We start from the raw sequence: 23,060 nt of genomic DNA on the forward strand, positions 1-23,060 counted from the left end.
CGTGCAGAATTTGGGACTCACCTGAACAGTGCCTGGGGCTGCCTCCACAGAATATGGTGCTAACCCACCAGGTGCTTAACTAATGAGGTCAGGGCCATGGTTTCCCACTAGTCTGTGCAGCGAGAATCACTCCCTGTTCCCACCCCTCACCATGGGACTGAGTCCCAGACGGGAGAATTCTGCATAAGTATTTTATGCTTATACTAAATATTCCCACATTAAAAATGTACCAATATTCCAAGCACTAGTCCCTTGTGTGAATTTTAAATAGGTTTTTTTCCTCTGGGTTGACAAACTTAAATGATCCCAAGTATTCAGAATGTTCAAATTACAGGATGTTAGTCAGCACTAGATTTTTTGTGCAATGGTACAAAATTGTTCCATGGTCTCAGCAAACTGTTGCATTTTAACTGCAAGACTGAAGTCAAACTAAGAGACCACAGAAGTGTGAATCTGCAGTTGGGGTAAAGAAGCTGAAGTTAGTAGGATAAGTCCCAGGTCAAATCATGGAACAAATGGTCTCCTGGAATTTGAAATTGAAGAAAATAATACAGTTTTAATTCCAGTGATTGATAGGTGTTCTGCAGGGAATCTGAAGAAGAAAATGTGGGCGCTCACTACCCAGACAATTCAAAAAACCTCCCAGTGCACTAGCCTCACCAACATTGATATTGTTCTGTGGAACACAAGTAGAAAATGCCAGAAAATCTCAGCACATTGTATTGTTCTGTGGAGATCTCTTTCCATTATAATAAAAAAAAGAAAATGCTGGGGAAACTCTTCAAGAATCATCATATGGATTCAAATTGTTAATTCTGTTTCTGTTCCTACAGATGCTATCAGGTCTGTTCCTTCCACTAGCCTCTCTAAACACTCAAAGCTAGAATGGGCATAATGCTAGTTTTGGCTGGGGTAGGAAGTGGGCAGGTGGAAAAAGGGAGTTTTATGTTTCAAATATACAAATGTAACAGGAAATAACAAAATGCTGACTTATTTATTCCAGTATGGCAGTCTCAGACTGGAAGTTCTCCAATCATGCCCAACTGCAAAATGATCATCTTCAACCTGCAGGTGCTGTCTTCCTGGCACAAGTTTCTCTTGAGCCGCCCGTTCCTTCTCTCTGAACTCATGCAATTCTTTTCTGATATACAGAACTTCTACAGAAAATGTAATTTCATGTAATGCCAGAAAATAACTGTGCAAAGGCAAAATATGAAGAGTGTTTTTCTTTTTAAATGGTGACAATTGCCATCACTTCTGAATTACTAACAGTAGAGATTTATTAGTTAAAATTTGTCCTTAGAATTGTGCTAAATGAAAAACGCAGACAAACTTTCTCTGATTTTAAAATATAACTACCTGAGAAGTACCTTATTAGTTATTTTCTGTGTAATATAGATGATTACTCATCATGAAGGTAATTACAAGATGTCACAATATACTCTAGGTAATGAATCATTAATTTAATGACATGCCAAATTACTCCCATCACTCTTAGAGAAGGCATCCATGTGTGGTAGGCGTCTTATAGTTACAACAGTGTAAATGTACTACAGGGGTGTATGGCTCTCTGTTTAAAATTATAATTGTTACGTCCAGAGGCACCAATGGTATGATTTAACTTTGGCACATCATGCATTATAATTTAAACCCAGAGAGACTGCTCTGTAATGCAAACAGTGTCCCACAAACAACTAACACCGTACTATTGTTTCCATTATAATCTCAATAATCATACACACACAGGCAGAGAAAAAATTGTTATCAACCAGGCTCTCTCCTAACTCACCTTATTCACATTCACAATAAAAGCCAGCTTCCATGTTTGCTCCATTAACAATCAGAGAACACATGCCAGCCTGAAACACATCTGGAACAATGTGGGGTGCAGAAGTTGGGACTCATCTGAACAATGCCTAGGGCTGCATTTGGTGTTCAGAATGAAGGCACTCTCAACCCTTGGAACACCACAACAGTGGCTCAGGGGTGCATCTGCAGGTAGATCTTCCAACTTTGGTGTGCTTGGAGGGGGTTCATCTTCCAGCCTCAGTATGTTCCTGGAGATCCATTTTCGTTCTCAGAAGGTATTTCTTACGGTGTCAAAAGTGGTCCCAGCTAACAACTTCATTTTCAGGAGGTCCAGATTCTTTCTTCAATAGTGGGTCAATGATGTTGAGCGCCTTTTCAAATGGAACCCCAACATGATTGCAGACTACATGCCATCCAGGCTTTCCCCACCACAGGATACAGCATAAAACACTTAGGCGCATAATTAATGAGGGTGACTTGTTTTCCCAACAGCCTCCACAGCTGAAAACACTCCACATTTATGTCCCCAACACAGCACTTAGTCTTAAAATGGAAGAAATCTAACCCCTTACCTTCAGTCCCATTCTGGTAAATCTCTACCCACTCACTCCAAAGTCCCAGCATATTCCTTCAAGTAAGGTGCCTAGAATGGAACACAAACTCTGGCTAAGGCCTAATCAAGATTTTTTAAAGGTTTACCATAACTGTCTTACCTTGGTATGCTACACGTCTATTTTTAAAGCCGAGAATTAGAAGAATTTTTCTACCACTCTCATATATGGAATCTGAACAGCCACCTCTGCTGGACTTGTAACAAAGGCTATAAGAATTTGTCTACAGCTAAACTTTCTCAATGGCTACAATAATCAGACATAGGCAAATGTACACACACTATTTAAACAGCCTGCGTCAAAGAAGCTTTATCAGATGACATTTTGATAAAAAGGAGGTTGCCTTTCCCTGAAATTAACAGCTATCCTTTAACAATGTTTGCATAATTTCTTCCTCTCAGAAAGATGAAAGAATTATTCTAAGAATAGAGTAACTACAGTTGATTTTGAAACGCACTTCCATCTAAAGTCGTATTAACCATTTTAAATGCTGTGTGAGTCACAGAGCAGCTTTGCTTCCCGCATAGAGATCACAAAATTGATGACTGAATAATCTACCAAAATCTTCAGATCCAAAATCTCTTATCTACCTTACACAGAAAATGTTGCTTAATTCATACGCTCAGCTCAGGTACAGCTATTCAAATGACCTTACAAGGACTACAAAGGTCATAATTATTTCTCCAGTACTGGCACTGAGTTGGTCAATTTCAGGAATTAAGTGCTAACCACTGCGCCATCCACTGCATGACATATAACATCTGCTACATCCTGAGACTACCTTGATCTCTTATCCTGGGGCGGCACAGCGGCATAGTGGCTAGCACTGCTGCCTCGCAGCGCCAGGGACTCAGGTTCGATTCCCAACTTGGGTCATCGTTTGTGTGGAGTTTGCATGTTCTCCCCGTGTCTGTGTGGGTTTCCTCCGGATGCTTCAGTTTCCTCCCACAGTCTGAAAGACATGCTGGTTAGGCGCATTGGCCCGAACAGGGGCCGACGTGTGGCAACTAGGGGAATTTCACAAATAACTTCATTGCAACGTTAATGTGAGCCTTGTGACGAACAAATAAACTTTATTTGTACTTTTTTTTATTTTTACTTTATGCAGCAGGGATACATTGCAAAAATGAATATTATTACATATCAAGATATGGTGGTGTAATGATTATGGTTCTGGACTCGCAGCCCAAAAGTTGAGAGCTCAAATCCCAGCTTGGCCAGTGTGAAAGTGATTTCACTAAATGTGATCATTTGGGGGCGCACCAGAAAAAAAATGAATTGTCACAAATGAACAACTGGTTCACCGTTGACAAGAAGGGAATTTGCTATCCCAACTTGGACTTACATAACACGTATTTGACACTCTAATGTAGTCCCTATCAAGAAAACAGTCCACCATTATTAATTGTTGCATTACCAGTCAGACTTTCCATGGCACTGTAGACATGAAGGCAGGACCAAATGTAGTCTTCAGGTGAAGGAGGATTTGCAGACAGGGCATAAAATTGAGACAGGGCATACAGACATAATTCAGTCCTGTTTTAAAGTTGCATATTCTACGTATTGAGTGTATAATATTTCAAGTTAAACAGCAAAACATAAGACTATTTCTGAAAAGAGATGCAGAATGATTGGAGCAAAGAGGTTCCACTGCAGTATAGGCTAAGATGCTAAATGTTCCTTCAAAGATGCACAGGGGCAGCAGGAACAAGCAAGCAGTATTTTAGAAAGAGTTCCTTTAGACATGCACTTGCACAACTGCACAACGATCTTGAAGAGGCCGTGCAACTAACAGGCTACATATTGATGACAAAAGAATACAATTCTATGTGACATGTTACATAAGCATTATAAATTAATTATATATTATAAACTTACAACAGAAAAAATACAGGAAATGCATACAATCATAAGATTTTAATATATTATAAATGTCTACCTGCGGCGAAGGAAATTAATTCAATCTTAATATTCTGACATTCATGAAACATTCAAACAATATCTTGTGGTTTAGTATAGCTTCTGAACTGCTACAATTTAATTGCAGCCTCATAACTCACTCACAGACATCCTGTATTCCCCAAGCATGAATAAATCAGAGACCAAGTAGCACAGTGGATTATTAATACACAGTTCATTCACCTCTCTGGCTTGGATTCGAATTTTTTAAATAATTAATGGATTGTGGGCATCACTAGCAAGCCCAGCATTTACTGTCCATCCCTAATTACTCTTGTGAAGGTAATAGTGAGTTGCCTCTTTGGGGCACTGCAGTTTATTTGGCAAAGTTACTCACACAATGCTGTTAGATAAAGAGTTCCATAACTGTGATATATTACCATAGTGCTAAATTAGCATGTTGCTTGACTTGGAGGGGAGGACGGAGGTGGTGAGGTTCCTATGTGCCTGTTGTGGTGGTTCCTCTCTGTGCTAGAGTCATGTGTATGTTGTTGAAGAAGCCCTAGTGAGCTGCTGCTATGCATCTTGTAAATGGTAAACACTGCTGCCACATGTCAACAGAGGTGGGAGTGAATGTTTAAACTGGTGGGTGTGCTGCTTTGCCCTGGATGGTTTAAACTGCTAGTGTTACATGTAGGCTTATGTTAACACTGCAATGAAATTGCTGTGAAAATCCCCTCATCACCACACACCAGCATCTGTTCCGGTACACAGAGAATTTTGCATTGACCAATGCACCTAACTAACACATCTTTTGGGCTGTGGGAGGAAACTGGAGCACCTGGAGGAATCCCATGCAGATTCCGCACAGACAGTGATCCAAGCCGGGAATCAAACCTGAGTCGCTGGCACTGTGAGGCAGCAATGCTAACCACTGTGCCACCATGCTAGCCCTGTACTGAGCTTCTTGAGTCTTGTTGGCGCTGCACTCATCTATTTAAGTGGAGAATATTCCTTCACACTCCTGACTTGTGCCTTAAAAGTGGTGGAAATGCTTTGGGGAGTCAAGTAATGAATCACTCACGACAGAATTGCAGTCATTGACCTGCACATGTAGCCACAGTGTTCATGTGGTATCCATTTCTAGTGAATAGTGACACTTCAGGACAGTAATGATAGGTGATTTGATGATGACAATGCAATTAAATTTGTTGGGAGATGGTTAACTGTCTCTGGTCGGAGGTGCTCACTGCCTGGCATACATGCAATATGAGTGCTAATTATCAAATCAAACTAATAGAATGAAGATATCCAATTTTTATCTTTTGTAAAAGAAAAGTCCCACATGAAATGAGTCTCATAATCTTGATCTGTTTCTAACACACAAGCCCACAGCAGAAATCTGCCTTTAATATAACATTAATTGAGAATGTCAAAATCATGCAATCAGTGCTTGCAGCAGTATACCTTATTCTACAACTGAGAATGCTTTACGTTCACACTAGGTGCCTGAAATTGGAAATAGTCTATTCTTCAGCATTCATGTCCTTCATCAAATTTATAGGAAAGGGAAGAGTTGGCATATAAAAGATTGAGATTGGTAAGCTTCATGATAGATCTCACTAAATGATCTACAAGCTCAAAATACATTCAATCATGGTAAATAATGCCAAAAACACACTTCATTTATCTTTACAGTAACAATTTCTGCCTTACTTTAAATCTGACATTCAATTTTCAAACCTCTACAGGCATCATTCGATTGTTATCAGGTAAGTGATGAGATGGTGAGAGAGAAGACTCCAGCCCAGTAACAGTCACTCAACTGATACATCATACATTTTCATTCATTCTGATAACAACACATAGCAGCAAATGACTACAACACTAATGTGGCTGACTGCTTCCAAAGTGGATTCTTTTGTCTTATAAATATATGCTTAAAAAGAGTAGAAGGACTGGTAATTACAGTATTTGTGAAGTATATAAACTAATTTTCCACCATCAGTTACAAGTCCAATGATTGGAACTGGGTAACTGGGGCTTTTGAGTAAACCACCAAATACATATTTCCAGTCTTTTCAAAGGAAGTCCGAGAATCGCTTGGTTAAGACAAGGCCAGATAAAAATTTATTAGACAGCAAATGGATACTGGGTAAGAATGGAATCACATTATTCAATCAGAACAACTTGCCCTTCTGTAGTCATAAAAAATAACAAACATGCTATGCTTCCTAATATCAGATGGTCAGTGTGCACAACTCCTGCATTCTAACCTTGACACAGAACAAAAATCTATCCTTGCATGTTATCTATTTAAAAATCTCACTGTCTACAAGGTTCTCCCATCCCGATTTAATCTTTGTGTTATTAAAGACTAGAACAAAGGGCCTTTGATAGATAAGGTCTTCTAAGTGTCCATGACCAATGTCTCCTCAGGACAGTTGGTGTGAAGTTTATCAATTGCTGAGATAGGCTAATGAATTTCCTGTTACTTTCATCCCTTAGGGAAACAACTTTGGCGCCTACCTTGCTTTTCAAAGAGGAGCAAACTTTATAAATCCCTTTTGCAGAGAGAAATATTTTTTAAAATCTCAAAACATGATTAACATTTAAGATAAAAAATCTTATGTAATAACAATGACTGAAAAATAGAAGACAGCATATTTAAAACCATAGTTAGCACTGTTTGTGACAGCGCCAGGCACGTGAGTTTGATTCCAGCCTTTGGTGGCTGTGTGGAGTTTGCATGTTCTCCCAGACCATGATAAAATAGATAGGGTTACAGGGATTGTGTATGTGTGTGTGTGTGTGTGTGTGTGTGTGTGTGTGGCTGGATGGGGTGCTCTTTCGGAGAGTTGATACAGACTCAATAGGCCAAATATCTCCTTTTGCACTGTACGGTTCTATTTCATACAAAGTAAATGCATTAACTTCACTTTATTTTATTGACCCTGTAATATCACACCACCACAGTTGCTTTTCAGTCTGACAATGCCGGAGACAAGGTTAGTTAGGGCACCCAGGACTTGTGAACTATGCCTTGAGGAACAATTCTCCACATTACATTCATCATTAGCGGTTAGTCACAGAATGGTCATGCACTCCAAAGAAATCATTTCAACCAAATTATTTGGTAGCCGTGAAAGTTTATATTTGTTAGTATCTAAACATTTACGACATCTAAATTGATTTTTTTGTTTGAAAGCTGTGAAATTTAATTTATGCTCAAAGATTTCAAATACAATTTCTATGCAATTATAAATCCTTTCACAGCAGATAAATGGTCACAATCATTCCATACAGTACACTTTTCCAATCAAAATTTGGCAGCACCGTGGTTAGCACTGCTGCCTTAGTGCCAGGGACCCATGATTAATTCCGGTCTCGGGCCACTGTCTGTGGAGTTTGCACATTCTGCCAGTATTTGCATGGGTTTCCTCCCACACTCCAAAGATGTGCAGGTTAGATGGATTGACCATGCTAATTGTCCCTTAGTGTTACAGGGACCAGCAGGGTATATATGTGGGGTTAACAGGGATAGGGCCTGGGTGGGGCTGTTGCCAGTGTAGGCTCCAGGAGCTGGTTGGCTGCCTTCAGCACTGTAGGGATTCTACAATTCTTCTGTATGATCCTAATAATTCAGCATGAATTCAGTCCCCAATGAGGTATCCATGCAACTTTTTCAATGTTAATCAGCTATACATATTACCGTTTCACGATGCATAAAATTTGAGATCACAGAATAGTATTTGTATATAGCATTTGGGCGGCATGGTGGCACAGTGGTTAGCACTGCTGCCTCATAGTGCCTGAGACCTTGGGTGGAGTTTGGTCTGTGTGGAGTTTGCATGTTCTCCCTGTGTCTGCGTGGGTTTCCTTCAGTTTCCTCCCACAGCTGGTTAGGTGCACTAGCCGCGTTAAATTTTCCCTCACTATACCCGAACAGGTGCTGGAGTGTGGTGACTAGGGTATTTTCACAGTAACTTCATTGCAGTGTTAAATGCAAGACCACTTGTAACACTAATAAACAAAATAATAAAAATAAGTAACAACACATTTCAATCCTGATAGATTTTGTTAAGAAGAACCTTGGCTCAGTATAAGTTAATCTCTGTAGGCCACTTTTTCATCAGTGACCTTGGTGCCCAACAACGTTTAACAATGCCCTGAGGAAATAACAGACCACACCATGTAATCAGAGACCAACAAACAGTTGAAGCCCCTAGTTTGGCTTCATAAGCCATACAGCAAAGCTACCATATCACTTTGCTAATAATCTGCTTCAAACAACTGCAACTTTTAGTCACTAATCTTTTATCTGGACTGGTTAGGATTCAACTGTATAACTATCACTGAAGAATTTTCTCATAAACACAAGAAAATTAACCATAAATCCAATAGTATGATCTTGCCAAAATAGACATCAAATTCCTGCCAAATCAATTATTTGCCAACACATCATAAGCAATCTGTTAATTGTAAAACAGTAGAAACATGTTAATGAAAATACCTTTGTGGCATGCATTTCTCTGTGGACTACGCACAACATTATTTTCATCACTGACTATTCATTTTCCACAAGGAAGTTAATATTAACTGTGCTGAATGCGTTTTGAGTGAGATGTTCAATCAAGATCCCATTTACTCATCCAGGTAAGTGTTCACCATGCTGTGACTCAAAAAGGAATTCAAAATTTCTGGTTTCCCAATAAATATCCCTCAACTGTCACCTCCAAAAAGGCAGATTTGAAGACATACACTTCAAAATAATTAATTGTTTGCAATGATTGTAATGCACTTGAGGGGATACCCCAAGCACATGAAATGTTTTTAAAAAGTGAAAAGGCGTTAAGGGGCTTCTTCTTCCTCAAATGACAGGACTCTCAACAATGTCCAATCCAACCCCCGGGCCGCTGCTCTCACCTCCTCCCCTCCCTCCCAGAACTAGGTCTCCCTTGTCCTCACTTTTCACCCCATTATTCTCCACATTCAAAGGATCATCTTCCACCATTTCTGCCAACTCCAGCATGGTGCCACTACTGAACACAACTTCCCCTCACTCCCCGTCAACATTCCACAGAGATCGTTCCCTCCAGGACATCCTGGTACATTCCTCCATCACACCCAACACCTCACCCGCTGTGCAAGGCACTTTCACATGGAACCGCAGAAGGGTGCAATTCCTGCCCCTTTCCCTTTCCCTGCTCACCATCCCAGATTCCAAACACCCCTTTCAGATGCAGCAGCACTTCACATGCACCTCCTTCAATCTGGTCTATTGTTTTCACTGCTCCCAATATGGTATACTCTACATCAGAGAGACCAAACACAGACTGGGTGACCGTCTGGCTGAACACCTTTGGTCCATCGGCAAGTAGGGCCCAGACCTTCCTGTCACTTGCCACCTCAACACACTATCCTGCTCTCCTGTCCACGTGTCTACCCTTGGCATTTTGCAATGTTCTAGTCAACCTCAATGCAAACTGGAGGGATAGCACTTCATCTTCCAATTAGGCATTTTACAGCCTTCCGGATTGAACATTTGAGTTCAACGACTTCAAAGCATAAACTCGCCCCTCCACCTTCAGCCCATTTCCATTTATTTTATCTCATTTTGTTTTTTCCTTTCATCACATTCGTCCATTTTTATCATCCTACTTTCTCACTTCCATTTTTCCACTTCTCCATTCCAGCTCTCCTTTTTGCACACCCTGCCCCCTAAACCCTGCTTTCAGGGTAACTGCCACATTCCTCTGGCAGTCCCTTAACCATCTGTACCTCTGTTCTGCCATTCATACATTCTGATCACTTAATGGACACTTTTAGCATCTTTCTCAGCCTCTTCATCCTCATTTACATTTCCTTTGCCCAATTACGGCCCCTGTCCCACCAACCCTCATAGTATAAATCTCTCATTTTCTTTGCTCTTAGCTCTGATGAAGGGTCATCTAGACTCAAAACGTTGGCTCTATTCTCTCTCCACAGTTATTGTCAGACCTGCTGAGATTTTCCAGCATTTTCTGTTTTCGTTTCATATCACAATATCTTATGTTTAAATAAAACCGATCTAGCCACAAAAATATACAGATTGACCTAGAACTTGATGCACAGGGCATAAGTTCAAAATTTATGGATAATACGAAACTGGGAATCATTGTCAATTGTGAGGAGAATAGAGCACAACTTCAAACGGACATCAAGTTGGTGGAATGAGTAAACAAGTGGTACAGGAAAATGAATGTCGAGAATTGTGAAGTGATTCATTTTGGTAGGAAGAACACAGAGGCAATATAAAACAAACAACAATTCTAAGGAGCAGAGAGGTCTATGTACATTGAAGTGGTGGGCCAAGTTGACAAAGCATACAGCACCCTAGGCTTTAGTGTATTTACATGGATGCTATGTTAAACTTGTATTGTACATTGGGGGTTCGTCCTCAACTGAAGTATTCCTCCAGTTCTGGCAGCAAACTTTAGGAAACATATGAAGGCATCATAAACAGCATAAAAAACGTTCACAAGAATGGTCCCAGGTTGAGGAACTTCAATAACAGAGATGATTGGAGAGCCTGGGACTGTTTTCCTTGGAGAAGATTTGATTCAAGCATTCAAAATCATGAGGGGTCTGGACAGAATAGATAGGGAAAAAAATGTTACCACTTGTGGATGGATCAAGAAAAGAGGGCACAGATTTAAGGTTATTGGTAAAAGAAGCAATGGTGACATGACATGCTGTGCATGCTTAAAGCACTGCCTGAAAGTGTGGTGGAGGTGGGTTCAATTAGGCATTCAATACAGAATTGGACTGTTACCTGAAAAAGCAGAATATGCAAGGCTGTAGGGAGAAGGCAAGGGAATGGCACTAGGAAAACTGCCCCTATAGAGATACACCGGACAGACTTGACAAGCCCAACAGCATCCTTCTGTGATATAACAAATCTGTGAAGTACTGTGAGGTACAGCTGTAAGGTACTTGGAGGCATCCAGAGATTGTGAAGAGTGCCACATAAATGCAAATCTTTTTTTGAAGAGTAACCTTTGAACAAGGCAAATTAACATTGCCATTTGGCCTCTCCCTACAATCAGTTAAAAGTATCACAGGGAAGACAGCAAGTAGGTCAAGAAGTTGAGGGGAAAAAAAGTCCGATCATTGCAACTAGTGTGAGAGAAACTTTAAAATTTGGTTTGCAAACTCTAATCCAGTTATGTCCCACGAGACTGCACATGGTTGTGCAGCAGCAAGCAGGATTAAGAAATCATTCAATGCAGCGCTTTATGAAACTGTAGGTTCTTTGAGGACAAAGGCTAAACAATGCTTCTAGAGAGGTCCCTGGCTTTCTTGAAACAGAGCTAGGCATTTAAAAATAAAACTCCCAAGAATGCAAATCTTACATTTTATACTTTTGGGTTAAAAAAATGTTAAACCTTCATGCTGGAGATTTTTAAAAATTTTTTTAACTCCATCCTTGGTTACAAAGTCGGGCAAACCCAAATCCATTGCTTGTTTGCTCCATAAACCAAATTCAAAATCCAACTGAATCCAATTCAAGATCCCCTCAAGGGGACAAACGAGATCCAAGCTGACAAGATAAGCCATCGCACCCCATCTAGGGGTTGATCTTAGCCAAAAGGCTGAGAGGTGACGAAATATGCTACATTTAATGTCATAATGGCCTGACACAGTCTCCTGGAAGAATCTCTCACCTCCTAGTTTTAAGCATTCTTAACAGTCTGTCAAGTTACACTGCCACTTTTGTGCTGATTTGCATCCAATATACTCTGCGGCGATTCGAAGTGACATTGTAATTATGTCCTTAATCCACAACATTTAGAGTGTGCATTTGATCATCAATTTAGAAACGTTTCAGGAATATTTTTGGGTGTAGGATAAGGTGTGACATAACATCACACTACTATTCTTTTTAAATATGAAAAACTATGTGTCCTCATTAGTAATGGCTTCAAAATTAGAAACTAAGAATCAGCTAATTCAGCCCAACACAAGTAAAATCAAATTATCCATCATAATGTTATCCATTCCTCTCAAAACCAGACTGTTGAGAGTATTATCTCCAAAACAAAACTATATCACAAAAAGGACAACAAAAACTGAAAATACTGGAAAATCTCAGCAGGTCTGACAGTATCTGTGGAAAGAAAAAAGTCGATCTATACTCCGCAGGTGCTGTCAGATTTTTCAGCATTTTCTGTTTTTGTTTCAGATTCCAGCACCCGCAGTAATTTGCTTTTATCACAAAAAAGACAATAGATGAAGAAGAGAGTTCCATCGCAGACAGCGATCACATCAAATCAATAAGCAGCTCTGCAACCGATGGCAGCTTGGAGCTCAGCTTATGACCCACTGAATTTCTACATGACATCCCGTGAACTTCAAGTGGTTTTAGTATTTTGTTGCCCTTTAATGTAGTAACATACTTCAATGCATTTAAGAAAATAACTTAATAGGCTCTGTACACGTCTAAAATATAAATGACAACTCTGCACACTTTGCCAGAGCCTCATCATCACAATGTGGTTGACTTGAGGATGACCCGTGGCAGCATGTTGAGCTGTAGATTATAAAAGCTTGCTCTGTGGAAGGGGTGTGCTAGATGGCCTTCTCTCAACTTAAGCTTTATGGTCTACTGTGCGCCACAATGCAAGGAAGCAAAATGATACGGGAACATACGGGAACAAGTAGACCATTCAGTCCGTTGAGTCTGCTCTGCTATTCAATACGATCTTTGGGTAAGCATGCTCAAAGGCGGCCTTCAAGACACGCAACAACGCAGAATCACCAAGCAGAAACTGATAGCCAAGTTCCGCACACATGAAGACAGCCTTAACCAGGATCTTGGGGGTCATGTCACACTATCTGTAACCCCCACAACTTGCCTGGGCTTGCAAAATCTCACTAACTGTCCTGGCTTGGGACAATTCACACTTCTTTAACCTGTGCTTAACCCTCTTTCCATTCACACTGTCTGCACCTATAAAGACTTGATTATCTGTTAAGACTTGCATTCCAACCATTATCTTGTAACTGAGTTTGTGTCTATGTATGTGAAACAAATCCTGCGCTCACCTGATGAAGAAGCAGTGCTCCGAAAGCTCATGCTACCAAATAAACCTGTTGGACTTTAACCTGGTGTTGTGAGACTACTTACAATACGATCAGGACTGATCATCCACTTCAATGCCTTTTTTCTACACTATCCCCATATCCCCTCATGTCATTGGTATTTACTTTAAACATACTCACTGACTGGGCTTCCACTGCCCTCTGGGATAAAAAAAATTCCAAAAATTCATAACCCTCATAAATTCTCATCTCAGTTCTAAGTGGTTTCCCCACTATTTTGAAATTGTCTCCCCGGTTCTAGATTCCCCAACCAGGGGAAATATTTTATCTGCACGTACCCTTTCTATCCCTTTACGTATCTGCAGGCTCCAATGAGATCACCTCTCACCCTTTGAAACTCTATACAGAATATACACTCATTTTCCCCCAACTTCCTCTCATTCTGGGAACAAGGCTGGTGAAACTTTGTAGCACTCCCTCAGCAGCAAAAGTAAAGGGACTAAAACAACACAGTACTGCAGGTGCAGCCTGACTTAGGTTATGTAAATTAAAGCAAAACTTCACTACTGCTGTTAATCAAATCCTCTTATGGTAAAGGCTAACATACCAGTAGACATTCTAATTGCTTGCTGCACCTGCATGTTAGCCTTCAATGACTTATTGATGAGGACAGCCAGGTCCCTTTCTACGTCTACACTCAATACCCTGCCTATCTGTCCCTTCTACCAAAGTGGCTAACATAACATTTTTCTACATTATATTCCATCTGCCAAGTCTGCCCAAATCCTCTTGAAGGCATTATGCATCTTCCTCGCAACACACATTCCCACCTAGCTTTGTGTCATCCATGAGCTTGGAATTCTTAATTTAGTTCCCACATCCAAATAATTGATATATATTGTAAATAGCTGGGGCCTGAGTTCCAACCTGCCAACATGAGAATGACCCACTTATTTCTACTTTCTGTTTCACGCTGTTATCCAATCTTTAACCCATGTCATAGTATTGCCTCTGTCACGGTGGTACCAAAAAACTCCAAATTACATATGAACATACTGAACTTTTAAATAAGGCGTGTGATTTTAAAAATTGACTTACAAGCCAAAGATGGCTAAGGATGTAAATTCAGTCATTGGCTGATTTGTTGACAGGTCATACTAAGAAAAAGACAATGGGATTGCATCCTGATTCCAGACAGAGGCACATCAAAAGCATAAATGAACTGCCATCGCCTGTAAAGATAATGGGAGATGATGATCATCTCAGCAGAAATGAGATCCTGTGAGCAACATAACAGACCACTTTGTGCATTTTCACTTTCCAGGTCTATTTAAAAATTAGAATAAAAGTCAGCTATAAAACCTGGTCAGTGTTGACTATTGTGTCAGCGTGTGATACAGGAAGACTCTTGCAAATGTTTTGCAGATAGCTCTCTCTGTGTTTGCTGAAACAAGCCAAATCAGTCAAGCCACAGTTGAAAAGGAAACAGGGCAACTTCTCAGCTAAACGGCAGAAGCCTAGAATCTCAAAACTGACTATTCAGCTGCTAAAGTCAGCACTAATTAGAATCATGAGTCGCAACAGCTGCAACATTCCATCATCTACTCCTCATGATCCAGTCAAAGACGGATTCATTGAGGTGTTTTTTCTTACTGTCGGACTTAATTTTCATTTCTAATCTGCATAAATGTAAAGGGCATGTGTTTTATCATTTTTCTCATTCTTGGGCTTTAATAAACTCATTCTTTCTTTAACTCAAGAAAGCTTAGTTAAATTAGTTTCTTTTAACACATTCATATTGGGACTAAGAAAAGGTATCTGCAAAGGAAGGGATCAATTATTTTTGTAAATTAATCATGCTGCAACCAACCAAATAAAGAAAAGGAGGTAATTCAACCCTCCTCATCGGGGAGGTAACAATTTGGCGGCACCCAACTAAAATTTAACAAATTGGGAAACCTCACCTTGAGACAAGTTGTAACACCTCCTATCCCATGTCCTTTAATTTTGCTAACCAACCTCCTGTGGGGAATGTCATCAAAAAATCTTCTGAAAATCTAAGCATACTACAGCCACTAACTCCCCTTTATCAATCCTGTTAGTAACATTTTCAAAGACTCCAACAGATTGGTCAAACAGTACTTCCATTCGCAAATCTATGCTCACTATAGCCAGATCATTATTAGGCAAATGTCCATTTATAAAATGATGTGATAAGAGATTCTAGCATTTTCTCTACTAATCATGCATGGCTAACAGGCCTATAGTTCCTGTTTTCTCTCTCCGCCCCTTCTTAAATAGTGGAATGATATTTGCTATTGCACAATCTACACAATTTTTGGAAAATCGTCACCAATGCATTCACTAACTCCATCGTTAGCTTCTACACTAAGATGTAGGATATCAGGTCCCTGGGACTTATCAACCTTTAGTCTCACTAATTTCTCCATCACAACTTTCTTACTATTGCTAGTTTTCTTCAATTCCTCATTCTCCTCTTGAATCTCAAATTCTGGGAGATTTCTTATAACTTCCTCAGCGAAGACAATGCAAAATAATAATTTTGGTTCTCTGCCATTTCTCTATTCCCCATTATAAATTTTTCTGAGTCTGCTTGTAATGGACCCACGCCAAAACTTTCGTTTTTACGTACCTAGAAGTTTTTGCAGTCTGTTTATACGTTTTTGTGAGCTTATATTCACATTCTATACTCCCTTTCTGTCTCTGTTTCTTGGTCCTCCTTACTGTTTTCAAAAATGCTCCAAATCCTCAGGTTTATTACTATTTTTGACAACTTTATTTATAGGCCTTTTCTTTTAATCTCATGCATTACTTAACTTCCTTTGTTAGCCACGGTTGACGGACTTTTTTTGGGGTTTTTGTGCCTTGAAGGAATTTATAATTGCTTTAAACTCTGTAATAACATGGCAGGTACATTAATTGTTGGGAGCCAACAGATGATTGACATAGGAGAGTAAGGAGACAATTTGTTTAAAACAATGGTTTCCAAGAAAACAGAAAGAAGAAAGGTGTATGGATTGTGAATACTTCATTTAAATGCTAAGTGCTAATGACGTCAGTGGCTTGAAGGATTTATTGTGGAGAGTACAGAATAAAAAAAATTGGATTTACAATGTGCCTTTCACATACTGGGGAATGTAAAGCAGTTGATGGTCATTAACCCAGAATACGTCAATAATCATGCAATTCCAGTTGTGTACAGTCATCCTTGCACTGTCTGCTTCATCTTCCCAATATCATATGATCAAAATTCTCAGTAATCACTTGATTTCAAAATGGCTGACAAACTTTTTAAGTTATGCTTAATAATAAGAAATCTTTTAAAAATATGTAGGTTTCATAATATTTAAAACCATTGGGAAGATGGTCAAAGATTTCAGAATGTTCTGTATTGCTTTTTCTCCAGTTTCCAAGTGATACAGCTCCTTAGACGTAGGCAGCAATTTCTCGGGCACACAATATCTTTCAACTGGTTTCCCTGAATCCACATCAACTATTTTTGAAAAAATCTTAAGCAAAATACAAAACTGCAGCATTTTTCTACAATAATTCTGTAAATAAAAACTTATATTTGACAGTTTTACAGTACTCAAATTACGTGCTTTGTTTGGCTTCATTTTTGCTGAATACATTTAAGCCTATTGTTCCTTTAAAGTAGCACAAATGATAAACATCAGTTTCAGTGCAAGTATTGTTTGAACCCTTTGCCAGAAATGTACCTCAAGTGATTAGGCTGAATTGTTTTACGTTTTACATAGAAGATTTGACTTTGACTTGAATAAAAAATGTGCTTATTTATATAAACACTACCAGACTGAAGTACTGCTTCTGTTGATAAATGTCTTCCATTCCATATTATAACTGAAAAAGAAGCTTTTTAGCATTCACTGAGTTAATTGGACTGCCATTAATCTGGCAAAAGACTCATTTATGATTATGATGTCTCAACCCTTCTTGATAAAACCCATTTAATAATCTCTGGAGGCTCAACTAAACTTGGGATTGACCATCTCATAAATCAGTGCTTTCAGATCCGACATTATGACGCAAAACAGAGTATCCCTGACAGCCTGCTGCTATAGAATAAAAAGGAACGACGTAGACTGCAGAAATTCAATAGCCCATTTCCTTTTACTTCCTTTGTTCCTTAAATAATCAGCGTTCTTATTAGCTTCAATCTAGCTTGGCACATTTGCTAAAGCATACAGTTTACAACAAAAATCTAGACATGTTAATAAATTTGAATTTTAAGATTGCTGTAATGATTTGTATTATACATTATACATTCCTTAAATTTAGCTGCAGGAAACTGTGACCCAACAAGACTGAAGCATTTTGTGTATGGAAATTTTCAGCATCCTCACAGAATACCATCCAGCAAAGTCTAATGCATTGTATTTCAAAATAGTAGAGTCAAACTGCCTTTATAACCTGATTGACCATAACACCACTGGATCACACCACCATGCCCTTCCTTCAGTGAAGGTAATCCTCCTGTTTAGGCCTTCCCAATTAATTGTCCCACCAGTTTCAACCTCACGCATTGCTTTTTATTTCATTTGAATAAATCTTGAATAAACTAATTTATTTTAATCAATTTCTTTAGTCACCACTCTTAAAATAAAATTGTTCTGAAATAATTAAGTTCAATTCAGGGTTATCACAAAAATAATACTGTCTGATGTCTTAGCTGGTAAATGCAAATGGCTAATATAATACTGTGTTGTACAGGGCAGGCTAATCAGAGGTTCAATATCTGTACAATACTCAAGTTTACTGACCCCAGGATAGAAACAGAGGGTCGGGATAATAGCCCTGCTGGGTTAGGAATGGGCAGGGTAGAAAAAACAAAAAGTAAATCATGGATAGGGATTCCAAATCACGCTAAAGGGACTCCAACTAAAAAATGCCCCTGTGCAGATGTCAGTTAAGAATAGATCAGGGTTGAATGGAATAGCCCATCCTCTCATGTCTGCGTAACAAACATTTCCTGGTTCAGCACCTTCCTCATAGAAAGCAACAAAACTGGGCATAAAATATGAGAACACAGCCTTAATAAAAGTGAAAGGAAACGAACATCAAAAAAAGCGTAAACCAGATTCCCATTCCAACAATATCGATGTAAAGTGTGCATGTGGACTTTCAGACCAATTAATTTTGCTCAACCGTGATGATCAATACATTCTTCAACATACACAAAATATGACAGCATAGGAAATGTATATGGCTGCCAAAACCTGAGGAAATGTACCCTAGAAAAAGTCTCAAAGGAAAGCAAGGAAAAATTGGGGAAAATTTATTTGAGTAAGCAAACTTCCTGCTCATCATTTTATGGGAGCAAAGCAACAAACTTACATATAACAGTCACTGCACAAGGAACCTTACATATCGAAACAAGCCATTCAAGTCAAACAAGTGCACGCCACTATTTTCATTCCCCACAAAACATGGCCAATCCTTCTTCATCTACCCATATCACCATAATCTTGTTCCTTTCTCCCTCATGTTAAATGAATCTGTGCAACAACTTGAATTCAGGTGATTCTGAAACCAATTATTTATAAGGTCCGAAGCCCAGTATAACAAAGATACAAACTCGAAACAATCTTTTTCACCTTTACACAGTAATAGCATTCAGATCAAATAGACATGATATTCCCCAATTATTTTAGGGCAGAAATATGCATTAGCTCGAAAGTATTAATCACTGCTACAGCCAACAAGCATCCTGTCAAGCCCAACTCACTTCAGGGTGAAAGATTTTAATTAGCAGCCCTAAGCAAGTGGGAGCACAAAGCTCCTTGCACACTTTTCCACAGTTGCTAATAACGGAAGTGAAATAAATTCTCATTCTGGTTGTTTTCCCTAGTAAAACTAAAAAGGAGGTTGGAGTGATTCGCCTCTCCATCAACCTGTCACCTGAATGTAAAGGCATAGACAAAAAAATCTATGCATATAGACATTTTTAAATGAAAATAGATTCAATGCTGAAACCGTTTTTTAAGGTAATGTAAACCCTCAGATTTGTAGTTAAATTCACTGCACAAATTGTACTGCTACTAATAGCCCTGTGAAATTTGCATGTTCTCCTCATGTCTGCATGGGTTTCCTCTGGGTGCTCCGGTTTCCTCCCACAGTCCAAAAGGCATGTTGGTTAGATGCACCAGCCATGCTAAATTATCCTACAGTGTACCCAAACAAATGCTGGAGTGTGCTAACTAGTAACTTCATTGCAGTGTTAATGTAAGCCGACTTGTGACACTAATAAATAAAATAAACTTAAAATACCAGTGAAAGCATATTCAGATTTCACAAAATGCAGCACATTATATGTGAATTAGATATACATGTTTAATACAGATAGGGGAAAAAACCACATTTTGGAATTCTGGTACAAGAACAGAAGATGCAGGATATACACATCAATCGGTTTCTGCGGAGAAAAGGCCAGATTGCCATTTTAGACCATTTCCTTCTTCAAATCAAGATTTTCAGCATTTTCCATTTCATTCAAGGTGGATTTGGCAGCAATGCAATGCCAGCGTCAACAAAGCAGTAACTCTTATGTCCAAAAAGATTACACAATATAGAAGCAAATGGAAAAATGATTGATTCATCACAATTCTATGCTTCAAAAATGTCCATTGCTGACATAGTGGTAATGAGGATGGGCAGCAAGCTGAGCAAAATTCAGCTCTGTAAAAGTTCCTTCTCTTTAAAGGTTGCAAGGATCCCAAATGAAACACTTTGCAAGAGTCTTCAGGCTTTTTACAACAATAAGTAGTAAAAAAAACTATATGCTAACCAAGAGCATAAATTTAAGATCATCAGCAATAAAACAAAGGGTGAGCAGAAATTATCTTCACACAATGGGCTTTTAGGACATGAAATGTCCTCCTCTGCTGCAAAATTATACTAATTCAACACATAACTACTCATAATTGAGTACAATTTGACTCTCTCACTGAAAGTGATCACAGGATGGCAGTCATGTTTAAAAGAAAATATTACATTTATATAACAGGGTTACTCATTACAGCTTGTAGGGAAAGCAGATTAAAGGGGCAGAGTTTAGGGTACTTTATTATATATCTATTTTAACACCAATATTTGATATCAAAAGAGAAATTATGCACAGTTTCCAGTAGTGACATCCTTCATCTTCAGTAATACAAAAATACACCAAAAAGGAACATTGCTGGAGCCCAAAAACAAAAGTTACAATCTGCACAGTCAGACATTATTTCATAGTGAAGGTACTGCATGTGCACAAGACTGGTTGGGCCCACAACACGCCTGTCATCTTATTCCCTCACCTAGCCACACCCAACTATGACTTATGGTCCAAATCTTCCATCACTGGATCGTCGGAGATGGGGTACAAGTTGTTAGATGCATGTCAGGGTTAGATGCATAAACATACATGGAAATTGCCTGAGAAGTTTAAACTTCAGATGGGTTGATAGCCTACTGCCCATGAATGTCTCCATCCCTGAGCTTAGGGAGAAGACTGAGGCCAGATAGCCAGAATCTATCTGCATACTTACCCAGGAAATATTGCATTGTTTATACATGCTTTAACTTGGTGATTAGCAAAGGTAACCCTCCTACTCACAATAAATGGTTGCAGTGGAAGAATCACTTAACATTAATCTTTAGGTTCAAGCTATTTTGTTGTAAGCCTCTACTTTAGAGTTGTAGGCCTACAAGAAGCCCAACTCTCAAAATGTTGCAGCTGTTTCTATTCAATCAATGTTACAAGTTTTACTGGCAATTCTCTCAACAAGGTGATCGCGCCACACTCATTAGTAGCACATTAATAAACCCAACTGAGGACCACAACCAACTGCCACCTCTACAATCCCCCTCCAGCGACCTGACTACCTCCCAACCACTCGCCGCCACCCTTTCTCCTTCTCCAAAGCTTCTGCATCCTTCCTAAAATATGATACCCAGAATTGGACAGAATACTTTAACTGGGGCCAAACCAAACTCGAGTTTTGTAGAGGTTTAGAAGAACTTTCGTGAAAACTTAGCGTAATGCTGCATAACATTCCTCAAATGTTTTATACATTTAGAAGAATCATTAAAGAGAAATAGATAACCAGTTGTGTTGTTAGTGCTAAAAATATAAAGTTGAATAAAATATTTTGTTTTGCACACACAAATCAATAAGTACAAACAAGATCAGAAGTAATCCAAATCCTCAGGCCTGACAAGACTCAGCCTGTAAATTCCTTTCCATCAGCTAGTTCTAGATGAAGGTAAACAAAGCTAGTTTTAGTATGTGGCGAATAGTCATGCTATTTGTAGTGACCTCATTTATCAAGGAAGAACATAACATAAGAAATAGGAGAAGTCAGCCATTTGGCTTTGGACTCTAATTCACCATTCAATATCATGGTTGATCTTCCACTCAACTCCATCTTCCAATGCTAACCCCATATCCCTCCATTTCCTTAGTATCTAAATACTTATGGGTTTGGGGTAAGAATTCCAAAGATTCACAATCCTTTGAGCGAAAAAGATTCTCACCTCGGTCCAAAATAGCCAACCTTTTATTCTGAAACTGTGACCACCCACCCAGAGTTCCAGACACCTCCCCCACCCAAATAAACAACAGTTACCATCTTCCAGCACCTCTATTGCAAAGCTCCTTAAGAACATTGTACGTCTCAATGAGATTAATGCACATTGTTTTAAACATCCAGGAATACATGAAGCCCTGTTCCATATAACCATAGGGCAGCTTTGCTTTAGTTAAAGGAAAATCCCACTGGATTTGCACAGGATAGTGCACACCAAGGGAAAAAGAACAAAAATACTGACGTGGGTTTCCAGTCTTTTCAATTTTTATTTTATATTTCCAGTATCTGTATTATTTTGATTCTTCTTGAGGATTCCTGCAAAGTCTTACACAATGTCATTTTCTCTTAATTTAATGACTTCCATCAACAAAACTCCATCAACAGGACAAGCACAAACACCGAACACGACAAAAATATCAAACAGCTTAAACTGAAATCCAACAGAAGGTGCTTCAAATCCATCTTATCAGCAGTATTAATTAAAAGAGCATCCTGCTGATTTTTGGTTTAAAACAAGATTTTTTTTATTTATTCTTGGAATGTGAACATTGCTGGCAATGCCAACATTTATTGCCCATTCCTGATTGCCCTTGGGAAGGTGGTGGACAGCCAACTTCTTGAACTGCTGTCATCCAAGTGGCATAGGTATAATTATCATGCTGTTAGGGAGGAATTCAAGGTTTTTGACCCAGTGACAATTCCAAGGATTCATAATTTTCACTATACTCTTTGGTAGTATTTCAATGTATTGTTTCTTTCTTCCAAAAAGAGTCTAAAATGACAGGCAGTTGCTCATCAACTGAGCCAAACTGAAGAATTCCCTTCTACTGATAACAAACCTGAGGCACATTAGTAAGAGCAGAACAGTAAACAACAAAAATTGACCCAGCGTGCTATTTTAGCAGGGAGAACAGTAAGAAACTGATAACATGGAGAAAAGCTCTATTATAAATTTAAGATGAGCAAATTGAACGAAGTATCCCCTCAGAATAATATCCAGATTTTAAGTAACATCCATTTTCAGATCCTTATTTTGCTCTGTAGTATG

At 39.0% G+C, this 23,060-nt stretch overlaps 1 protein-coding gene across 4 annotated transcripts in view; it reads right to left on the minus strand.

Moving 5' to 3' along the window:
- sik3 (SIK family kinase 3) overlaps nt 1-23,060 on the minus strand; it is a 281,489-nt gene that overhangs the window by 205,721 nt on the left and 52,708 nt on the right. Inside the window, exon 1 of one of the 4 annotated variants that reach the window (XM_080214521.1) lies at nt 2,382-2,399. The exons of the other annotated variants lie outside the window; for them this stretch is intronic. Coding sequence (XP_080070647.1) covers nt 2,382-2,393 — 12 coding nt within the window. The 5' untranslated portion in view covers nt 2,394-2,399. Of the gene's footprint in view, nt 1-2,381; nt 2,400-23,060 lie in introns of those variants that run through there. 4 annotated transcript variants of the gene reach the window in all.

Source organism: Carcharhinus amblyrhynchos, chromosome 29 (assembly GCF_965287045.1).
Source record: "Carcharhinus amblyrhynchos chromosome 29, sCarAmb.v2.hapA, whole genome shotgun sequence".
Lineage (NCBI taxonomy): Eukaryota > Metazoa > Chordata > Chondrichthyes > Carcharhiniformes > Carcharhinidae > Carcharhinus > Carcharhinus amblyrhynchos.